The sequence below is a fragment of the Empidonax traillii genome, unplaced genomic scaffold, assembly GCF_003031625.1.
Source record: "Empidonax traillii isolate 1590-97213 ecotype Southwest subspecies unplaced genomic scaffold, ASM303162v1 scaffold1198:size232379, whole genome shotgun sequence".
NCBI classification, from domain to species: domain Eukaryota; kingdom Metazoa; phylum Chordata; class Aves; order Passeriformes; family Tyrannidae; genus Empidonax; species Empidonax traillii.
Window position 1 is genome coordinate 29731 of NW_020956391.1, and position 11156 is coordinate 40886.

At 54.6% G+C, this 11156-nt stretch overlaps 2 protein-coding genes across 2 annotated transcripts in view; one reads left to right on the forward strand and one right to left on the reverse strand.

Annotated features, from left to right (window-relative positions):
- Positions 1-9913: 9913 nt before the first annotated feature.
- On the reverse strand, positions 9914-11125 carry LOC114069138 (kelch-like protein 28). The gene is made up of 2 exons (XM_027905733.1): positions 10904-11125; positions 9914-10097 (listed from the first exon to the last, which is right to left on the reverse strand). The coding sequence occupies exons 1-2, from the start codon at positions 11109-11111 to the stop codon at positions 9934-9936; spliced, it is 372 nt and encodes a 123-aa protein (XP_027761534.1). The 5' UTR covers positions 11112-11125; the 3' UTR covers positions 9914-9933.
- The window catches only part of TOGARAM1 (TOG array regulator of axonemal microtubules 1), a 34053-nt gene continuing 34006 nt past the window's right edge, over positions 11110-11156 (forward strand). Inside the window, exon 1 of the mRNA XM_027905721.1 lies at positions 11110-11132. Coding sequence (XP_027761522.1) covers positions 11110-11132 — 23 coding nt within the window. The remainder of the gene's footprint in view (positions 11133-11156) is intronic.

Below are 11156 nucleotides of genomic sequence, written 5' to 3' on the forward strand. Positions count from 1 at the left end.
TTGGGGAGCCACAGGCTGCCTTCCCGAGGAGCTTCCCTGCCAGAACTCCATGCCCCGCTGCCCGCGGCTGTTCCCGGGTGGCTCAGGGCAGAGATCACCCTCCTGCTCACACGGAGCCCCCCAGAGCAGTGATGGGCACGAGGTGCTGCCGCTCTGGCAGCTCCTGCAGCTCCATCGTCCCCTCATCCGTCAGGGGATCCAGGGCGATGCCGAGGGTGGATGGGAACAGCCGTGCTCCTAAGAGGAAGTTTTCCTGGCGCAGAGCCGGAGCGGCACCACGAGGGGCCCGGTGGGGGTTTTCCCGAGCCCTCACCCACAAGCCCATCCCATCCCATCCCATCCCATCCCATCCCATCCCATCCCATCCCATCCCATCCCATCCCATCCCACCCTATCCCTGCCGCCTGCCCGCACCGGCAATTCCCAAGGGAAGGCGCTACCGCGGGGCAGACTCCAGATAAACTGGAATGGGAATGACTGAAAGCAAATCCCGTGTCTGCTCCGGCGGCAGAGCCAATGCCGGCACCCATCTGCCGGCGTTATCCCTGGGAACTGGGGAGAGAGGGAAGGACAAGGGAAGCACAGGGAGAGCGCAATTACCCATCGGATTCGACTGGAAATCACCGGTCCCTTTACCCACCTCCTGCCCGCCCCCCGCATCCTGCATCCCATCCCACTCCTCCATCCCACATCCCACCCCCTGCATCCCGCATCTCATATGCCGTATCCAGCCCCTCACATCCCACCCCCTGCATCCCACATCCTACATCCCAATCCTACATCCCCCAGCCCTCATCCCACACCCCACATCCCGCATCCCTGGGTCCCTGCTGCGGGCAGCAATCCCGGTGGGAAGGATCCCAGCCCATGGTGCTCCCCAGGGTGACCCCCCGGCCCATCCACCCTCCCGGGGCGGGCTCAGGTCCCTCGGGATTCCCCGGCTCTTCCCACGTGTTGCAGCATCACAGGCAGGAGCCGATCCCGCTCCCCCGCGCTCTGGAGCCGCTCCAAAGCCTGTGCAGCACCGGGGGCAGGATCCAGGATTCCCTCCCGCTCCTCATCGCTGCCCCGTGTCAATCCACGGCCGGATCCCGGAGAAATCCCGCCGTGTCGTTATTATTCACCACAGTCTCGTCAGCTTTTATCCCCCGGCACTGACCTTCTGATAGGGAGTTAAGCCTACAGAAATAGCATTTGTAATTAATCTATTTCCATAAGATTAGCATGTCAAATGTCACCGGGATACATGTGAGATCCCTCCGGAGCCTCGGATCCTTTTGTCCAAACGGTTTAAGCCCGTGCCAGTCTCATCAGGGAGCAAACGGGGGCAGGGGGGCTCCAGCCCTGGGAGCATCTCCAGGGCTTCCTCTGGACAAGGTGATGGAAGTTTTCTTTTGTAGTACGAGAAAAACTCATCTGTTTACTAAGCACAATTTTCCTCCCTCTCAAAAATGCCCACCTTTAATCAAGTTCTCTGTTGAGTGAGAAGGCCCTTTCTTCTTTACTGATTAAAAATTAGAACTTTCATTAATTAAATTTAATAATTGAAAAGCAATTTTAAGAGGATATTCCTCAAATAAGGTTATTTATTTCTTTTCCTCCTGCTGAATAAAGTCAGTTTTCTGTCTTCAGATCCCCCCTGAAGGTGATTCACTGGAGGAAACGCTCCCCTCTCATGGCAGGAGGGGGGTGATCAACAAGCCTGGGTTCTGTCCCCTCAGCACAGCCCTGGGAGCCCCTTGAGCACCCACCAGCGACAGCTTTCCCCTCCTGTACCCCCCCCGCTATTCCCCCTGCCCAAATCCCCCGTGTCCATCCCTTTGGTTCCTCCCTGACCATCCCAGGGCAACTCCTGTGCCATCCCCCATCCCATCCCCAGCCTGTTCCAGCCCCAGGGCTGTCCCAGAGCTGTCCAGGGGGGTCCCCAAGGTGTGGGGGACAGGGGGCTCAGCCCCCAGCTGCTCCCTGAGCTGTTACTGCCCAGTGACCCCACAGCTCCTGGGACCACCAGAGCCACTGGAAATGCCTCTCCCTCCATCCCCAGTGCCCCCAGGTCCCCGCTGGGCTGTGCCAGGGGGAGCCCCCAGAGCTGGGCCATGGGGGTGGGTGCTGTGCTGGCACTGAGCACAGCTGGCTCCACGTGCCCCACGTCCCCCCGTGTCACAGTTCATCCTACAGCGTCTCCAAGGACTATTAAAATGCTTTCCCCCCCCTTTCCTCACTCTGTCTCTCTTCCTGCTGCTGGAAATCCGGGCTGACACTGTGCAGTGGGGGCTGTCACTTGGAATCAGAGCGGCTGGGCTGGTTCTCACCCGGCCATGATGTGAGAGCAGATAATGTGAGAGCAGATCCAGTGTGATAGCCCTGGGAAGGCACAGAGGGACACAGAACCAGCTCACTGGACATTTCCAGGATTAACTGAGGGCTCTTCATCTCCACATCCTCCCAGCAGCTTTTTAGGAACAACACTCAGTCAGACTCTGTTGGCTTCAAAGGCTCTCGTGGGGTCAATATTTGGGGGTTCCTGTGCGGGGCCAACAGCACCTCCTCACCCCCAGCAGCACGTCTGGCTCTTTAGGGAGCCCCTGGCAGCCTTCCTGAGGATTTGGGATGGCCACAGAATGGGGATGGAGCATCTAAAACTTCCCTACTCACCTGAGGAGCCACTCATGCAAATTTTGGGATGGGTTTGGGAAAACCCAGCTTTGAGCCATAAATCCACGAGATCAGGTTGCTCCAAAGCCCGTCCAGCCTGGCCTTGGACCCTTCCAGGGATGGGCACTTCCTGGATGGATTCACCCTGTCAAAGGCACTATTTGAAACCCTGCAGGGATTCCTGGGAATTAAAGAAACTCCTGCAAATATTCATTGCACCCTCAGGCATGGGATGGCCACAGGAAGGGTTTTGAGAAGGAAGGATGCTTTGTCCCCTCTCCCAGAAGCCAAGATGAGGCACCACAGGGACCAGACCCCACAGGGACCATCCTGCTCCCCTTTCACCCTTCCCCTCCTTCCCATTCTCACCCTGCCAGAGAGGGGGATCCAAATCCAGTCCCCTGGGTCTGGATGCATCCAACCTGCAGAGCCCCCCTGTCCCAGGATTTCCCCATCCTTCACTGGATTTATTATTTTCACAGCTTCCTCCCTGCCCCGGGTGAGGACTTGGGAGAATAATAATAAAAAATAATAATAAAAAAAAAGCCTGTGTTTGTTTCTAGTTGGGCATCAGCCTAAGCTGAATTAGTTCAATCTGAATCACCACAAACCCTTTGGGAAATTCAGGGGAAATTTAAAAAGTGTTATTATCTCCAGCTCTCCAAATTAATCTGTACTAGTAGGTAAAGTACTTTTTCATTTAGGATTTAAAATAAACAGGGAGGCAGAGAAAGCTCAGCCATGCCTTGTGTATGCACAGGCACATCTCCAAACGTTCCAAGGGATTTCCAGGGCCAGGGGGGTGGAACAGAAGCTCAAATGGAAGTCGAGACTCTGGCACAGGTTGCCCAGAGAAGCTGTGGCTGCCCCTGGATCCCTGGAAGTGTCCAAGGCCAGGGTGAACGGGGCTTGGAGCAAACTGGGACGGTGGAAGGTTGTCTGGGTCTCTGAGGAGCTTCTTGGCCTGAGATAGTGGTGACACCTCATCTCCCGAGGAACAAGGGACAGGACAAGAGGAAGTGGCCTCAAGTTGCAGCAGGAGAGGTTTAGAATGGATATCAGGAAAATTTCTGCCTGGAAAGGTTGTCCAGCCCTGGCACAGCTGCCCAGGGCAGGGGGGAATCTCCATCTCCAGAGGGATTTCAAAGCCCTGTGGATGTGGCACTTGGGGACATGGGGCAGGGGTGGCCTTGGCAGTGCTGGGTTAACTCCAAAACCTTGGAAGGTTCTTCCAACTTAAATGATTCCATGATTCCATGATTCCATGACAGGGGGATCCACCACTGGTGCCCAGGAACTAAAGGAGAATCGCTGAGCGAGTGTGGTGTTGGTTGTGTTTGTTAAACTCACAGCAGCAGGAATTTCTGCCTGGAAAGGGTGGTCAGGCCCTGGCAGGGGCTGCCCAGGGAGGTTTGGAGTGCCCAGCCCTGGAGGTGTCCAAGGCAGGCCTGGAGTGGCACTCAGTGCTCTGGGCTGGGGACAAGGTGGGGATGGGGCACAGGGGGATCCATGGGCTGGGAGGGCTTTGCCAGCCTCAGGATCCTGGGGTTCACCCTGGGGCGGGGGCTCTGGGAGGGTCAGGCAGGCTGGGGGACACGGACCCCCCGATCGCCCGTGCGCGGTGCGACAGTGACACCCAGTGCCCGCCAGCCCCGCTGCAGCTCCCGCTCCCCCAGCGCCGGCAATCACGAGGGAAGGAGCGGCTTTCCATTTCCCCCAGAGCAGCCCGGGAGAGCAATTCTGCCCTGAGCCCGGGGCAGCGACGGAGGAGCCCCCAAAGCACAGTCAGGGCTGTGGAAGGGGCTCAGAGCCTCGAGGGTCCAACCGCTGGGGGGTTCCTGTGGGCACACAGACCCATCCGGGCTGGCACAGCACCCTCGAGGCACAGGGTGTGTCTCCCTCAGGGAAAAGTGTTTGAAGGTGTGAATAGAAGGGGTAAAAAGCTCTCCCCGAGTGCCCGGAATAAAGCACTGCAGGGCTGCTTTTGGGTTGCTAACAGGGCAATGCAGGGCCTGTGTCTGACCTCCAGCAGGCACCTCCTTGTCCTCCTGGGTTATAAACCACAAAATATCCCCCAAAGTGCAATTTGAATGTCTCTGTACAGCAGGAGCTGGACACGGCACAGTCTGCTTGCCCCCTCCAGCAGCCAGCGTCCCTGTGGATCCATCTGGGATGCAGCAGCTCCCCGAGGGATTTGTGCAACACAGCTCACCGTGGTCTGCTCAGCTCCAGCTGCCCAGAGCCAAAGCGAGGGGAGAGGGGGAGGGAGAATGTTCTATACTCGTGTTCATACCTTTTTACACTCTCATATTCTCAGACAGGCACCCAAACCACCCCTGAGCTTCAGACTCTGACCTGCAGCACCAAGGACGCCGAGAGAGTCACAAACCATGGAATGGGTGGGGTGGGAAGGGACCTCAAAGCCCACCCAGTGCCACCCCTGCCACGGGCAGGGACACCTTCCACCAGCCCAGGGTGCTCCAACCTGGCCTTGGACACTTCCAGGGATCCAGGGGCAGCCACAGCTCTGGGCAACGTCACCCCCCGTGCTGCAGGTCCAGCCTGGGTGGGCATGGCCCAGGCAGGGACAGCTGGAAAGCCGGGTTTATCCATCCCACTCATCCCAGTTCCTAGCCTCAGCCTCTCTTCCCGTGGGTTTTTAACAGCGATGCTGCCACAAAGGGCCGGGAGCGCTGGGAAATCCATCTGCTGTTACACAGGGCGTGTCCGGTGCCCTGCAGGGCGTTATCAGCTGCCGGATTTTATCATCAGGCTCCCCGCACTCAGCCTGGGCCTCCCCGGAGCAGCCAGGAGATTCCCATGGGAATGGCATCCAGTGCCGTGCTCTCCATGGTGCTGCAGCACGGGGACTCCAGCCCCGGAACGTGCTTTGACTTCTGCAAGGTGTTTATATAAATAATCGCCTGACCTATGGCTTTTTTACTCTGATCCAGCCCTGGAAGTGTCTCTGGACAGGCTGGCTGGGGTTTGGAGCAACCTGGGCCAGTGGAAGGAGTTGGAATTAGGGTTTCAGGCTGGTTTAGGGGAGAGGTTGAAGGGGGCTGAGCCCAGTTTTATGGATAAAAAATGCACCTGAAGCCTCAGCCCTCCCTCCCTGTCTGTCTCAGGGAGGAACAGATGGAGGTATTTCCCTAGGCACCCTAAACAAAAACTTAATATCTTCAAATTCCTAATCTCTGCACTGCCAGGAAATGCATGAGGAGCTGAAGTGTTTGCTTTGCTCTGCTCCCAGCACGGGGAAACGCTGAAGCCACCAGGGGATGCTGGAAACTCCCATCCATCAGCTCCCAACCAGCCACTGTGTGGAAGCAGGACCATGGGAGACCTTTCAGGCAGGGAGGGTGAGAGGAGAGGGGCAGGAAGAGTATTTGATGTCATGTTTATACTCCTTACCCTCAAAGCCTCAGGCACCCTGAGCTTTGGGCTCTGCTGCACCTGCTGTGGGAGCCACAGAATTCCAGGCTCAACACCCCCTGCTCTTCCAGGTTTGAGCTCGTCCCTGCTCTGCTCACGGCCCTGAAAACCCTGGGAATCAGCATGTTCCGTGGATCCCACTGGGATACCCACGCACAGGCAGCTTCTCCGCTGGCTGGCACATTCCTTGGAACCTTGTGCTGATGGCAAGGAGAGTGTGGTGCCTCCCTTGGGACACAGGGAGAGGGATGTCACTGCAGTGCCCCTGCTGCCCACAGCAGCTGAGCAGGATGGGGGGCTCCTTCAGTCCCCCCGGGAACCTTCAGCCACACCCTGAGCAGTGCAGAGGGATTTCTGCCAGGCAAACCCAGACCCACCTCAGAATGAAATCCCTGCTGCTTCCTAACATTGCTAAAGGGCTGAGCAACCTCCCTGCAGGGAGGATTAGAGCCAAAACACGTCCCCAGCTCTGAAGCTCAGAGCTCTTGGTGTTTGTGTTTCCCCTCCAGTTACACAGAGCTCTCAGCCTGCACTCAGCTCCAGCTCTGAAGGAACAGCACAGACAAATATAATTCTCCTACTCCAGAGCACACAGGACTGGAATTCCTCATTGCACCACCTAAGAACACAACCTGCCAGACGTGGCACTTGTTCTCTCCTCTGGAGAGCTGAAGGGAAGGGCTGTTTCTGTTCTCCTTAACTGTAAATTAAAGCAGTGTGTGGGTAAAAAAAAAAAAAAAGATATTTGATCATAAACTGCCCGGAAAAACAAGAGAGATAAAGGGTCAGGAAGCATGGAGGTGTGACGGGGATGGAGGTGGGAGCCCCACAACCAACCATCAGATAAGTCAGATTTTCCCCAGGTTTATTTACTAAATGGCTTCACATTCAATGAAATAGTTACAACAAATACTTACAGAGCACAAGAGCAACACCTTGGGAACTACCAAAGACCCCAAAACACCTCACAGTTCTTTTCCTGTGGGACTCAAATGCCACTTTTGTAAACAAGAACAAAGTCAGGACGTTGCTGCTGAAGAAAAGAAGAGAAGATGTACAGGTAAAAACACGTGCACAAACCACAGGGATCAGGTTTCACTCCCAAGCAAAGCCCTCTGGGCAAGTCCGAGTACAATTTGGTATTCTCTGTACAGTTATTAAATCCTGCTAAAAATCCTTGGGTTTAAAATACAGCACAGCTCATAAGGCAAAAAAATAGGAATTATCATCCAGTTCTCTGCGTTTCAGGTCAAGAGAAAGAATTTAAGGCAAGTTTGGGCATTTTGCATTGTTTCATACAGTGAATGGGGACTTACAGATGGGAAACTCATGGGAATAACACGTCACCTCCCAGAAAAAAAACCGTCTGGAATGTGGACTGGACACATTTACCCCTCTAGAAATTCCAAGCAGGCTTCCTGAAAGGAAAGCATTCGTAGGAAGCGAGACTGTCAAGCAGTTTAGAGGTGAGTATCTTAAAAAAAGCAGAAGTTGAGGAGCTGTATGTACACATAGAAACTCGCTGCAAGCCGGTGTAAAGTGCTTTACAGATACGTGGAGAGAGTCAGAACTGGAACTGGATGATAATTTGGAGTTGTTGTGACATCTTAGTTGAAGGTCCTTAATTTTTTAACCTGCAGAGAGACATTCCCATGAGATTATTGATGTTTAAAAGCAGATTCACACTGACTGTGGAGTCTGATCCTCCCCTCCCCAAAGCACTTCAGTGACAGCACAAGCAGCACCTGGATGGGGGAATGGGGATGGCATGATCTTAAGGGACATGATTCCCTAGGAACTGCCCCTGGCAGAGGGTGGAATGAGATGGGCTTTAAGGTCCCTTCCAACCCAAACCATTCCATAATTCCACGATTCCTTCTCCTCCCCACACACAGACATGCAAATACAGCCATGCAGCTCCTCATGCCCTACCAAGAGATGCCCTGGAATAATTAAATCAGGTTATTATTGCTATAACTGGAATCCTTAGTGGGTTAAATCAACAATTTCAGCATTTTCAATGCAGTTTACCTTATTTACATTTAAAGTCCTGCTTGATTCTACCAAATCTGAAGCAGACCTGCAGGATTTTATAGTCTGTGCAAACACCTGTTATTTATGGGCAGTGTTTCATGGTCAAACACCTTCCCTGACCGGTTCAAACCAAGTGTTCAGGGTGGAAGCACAGGACCAGCACTGCTTCCCTGGCTGCAACAGCTCCACAGGAACTCAGCAGAAATCCAGAGCACTCAACACCCCCCAGCTCAGCAGAATTATAAAGAAATGGCTTTTAAAGCAACTATTTCAAATATTATTGCACTGTCAAAAATAATACTACGTGGGCTTGAAAAGGAAGGGGAAACAAACATTAATTTAACATGTTACAGCACAGGGAAAGGGACTCTGGAGGCAGAAAAACCCTCAGTACCAGGCCTGGCAACAGCCAGACAGACAGCAACACAAATCCAAGGTAACTGTGACCAGAGGACAACCCAAAATAGTCTAAATTAGCTAAAATTCTACTTTAATTCTATTTTAAATAAAGGTTCTGACTCCCAGCATTGGTTCCTATCTCTCTGCCCCAATTTCCACAGAGTTTCGGGCTGTCCCACATTGGGGTTAACCCCAGGGTGACCTTTGGCCTCAGCAGGACAGGTTTGGGAGGAGCCCTGGGCTTCCACCTCACTGCACTGGTGCTGAAGGCAGAACTGCGGGAAGAACCCGAGCTGGGATCTCCCTGTTTGCGAGAATGGGAACAATAAACACAGATCTGAAAGGAAACCCCACTAAAGAACCCAGTGAAGAGCTCGTGGTGTGATCCAGGACAGTTCCATAGGCACGGGTGGACGGAGCAAAGAGGAAACCAAAGCACTGGAACAACCCAAACATGCTTTATGCACTGACACCAGGAAGAGCCCCCCTGTGAGCCCCACATTTAGCACCATTTGTAGATGGGAACACTCTGAGAAAGCAGATCATACATTCTTTAAGAAAGGGGGTCCCAGGGAACACGGACACGAGTGTGCCTGGGGGCAGGATGGGACGGGCTGGGCTCGAGGGGTTGTTGTGGATCATGCTGGGAATGCTGCTGCTAGGATTTTTCCTGGCATTCCAACCGAAAACACACAGCAAGGTGAAGTCAGGCCACCTAGCAGTCATTTCTCCACAGAAAGAAAACAGGAGGGAAAGTTAAAAATGCGACTTCTCGTCATCAGACCCAAAAACGCCACGGAGAGGCAAGAAACTTGCCCTGTAAATGTCCCTAAGGAGATCCTAATGATCCTCCCAGCCCTCCTACCGGTGAGCAGGTAACAAAGGAGAGTGTACAGGCAACATCCTATGGCATTTATTATTTACAAACCTTGAGATACAGAAACAAGGCAGCCCTTGAGTTACTGGTCATAAAAAACCCATGAAGCACTGGCGCTTTCTCCACGTGCAGCCACAGCCAGGCACCACTCGGCAAACCCTGCACTCACACACACACTCACACGGCTCTCACCCCGAGCACAGTAAACTTCATATTCCAGAGGAGGCAGGAGGAGGAGAGGAAAGCTCTAGAAAGGGTTAGATGGACGAGTTTCCAACCGGCTCCCGGGCGTGGACAGCGCTCCCCAAACCCCACTGCCACCAAGAGGGGGCCAGCTGAACCCCGCCGGTGAGGCAGCTCTGCACTCCTCTGCTGCTGAAAGAACAAAGGCCAATTATGGGAAGAAAACAAGCGCTCATTTTAATCCCAACCTCGGCACGTTCCTCAGGTGCAGCTGGGGCCCCGCAGGGACTGTCTGCAAGCAGAGCCAGCTCGGTCCCGTTGTCAGTGAGGTCCGTGGGGCCCTGCCCCGGTCAGAGCGCGGCCAGGCCGAAGTTGCAGCGGCAGTACATCATCCCCGCTGAGTCCAGCCACGTGTCCGAGATGGGGTCGTACTTCTGCACCGTGTTCAGGTAGGAGGAGCCCGAGTGCCCCCCCACCACGTACAGGTAGTTATCGATCACCGCCGCCCCCACCCCTGCGGGGGAAACACACCGTGAGCCAGGGCTGGCACTGAGCCACCCACCCTCCACCCGAACAGGGAGCCCGCACAGCCCCTCCTCTGGGCTGTCCTTAGAGAAAATGGGTGAAGAGCCCTTTCTGCTCAGGTCTGACAGCCCTTTTTTACTGCTCTTGTGCCCCTTCCTATGATAAAACAATGTTCTTCTGTCCCTTGGAGAACAGAATCATGGAATAGCCTGAGCTGGAAGGGACTCACAGGGATCATCCAGCCCAACTCCTGGCCCTGCCCAGGACACCCCAACAATCCCACCCTGTCCCTCAGAGTGTTGTCCAAACCCTCCTGGAGCTCTGGCAGCCTTGGGGCTGTGCCCACTGCCCTGGGGAGCCTGTTCAGTGCCAACCACCCTCTGGGGGAAGAGCCTTGTCCTGAGATCCCACCTGAGCCTGCCCTGGCACAGCTCCAGTCATTCCAGGGTCCTGTCCCTGCTCACAGGGAGCAGAGACTGAGCTGCCCCTTGGGATGGAACTGCAGCTGCACCACAGGGATGCACCACTGAGTGTCCCCATCAGATACAGCAGCACAGTGACCACAACTGCTGAAACCTCCTCAAAAACAGTGAAAATGCAGGAGGTAGAATAGAAATATTACTCCACATTACTTTTGCTACAGCTCAGTATCAATGAGCTGGCTTTAGAGATAAATAATGATTCTTTCCCAGAGCTGACTAAGTGACCTTCACCCCCAGATGAAGTGCAGTGCTCTGCAGGTTCTGTCAGCTCAGACAGGTCATTCCCAACAGGAATTCCCTCTGCATGTCCCACCTGTTCTGGGCTCCTTCATGGGCCGGCACACCGTCCACTGGTTCTGGTGGGGGTCGTATCTCTCGATGCTGGACAGGTGGGACACCCCGTTGTGGCCCCCCACCACGAAGATGAAGCCCAGCATGACCCCCACGCCGAAGTTGATCCGTTTGTCGGCCATGGAGGCCACGTTCTCCCAGGAGTTCTTGCTCGGGTCGTAGCGCTCCATGCTGGGAGACAAACACGGCCCGTGAGCCCCTCGGGCACTCTGGGG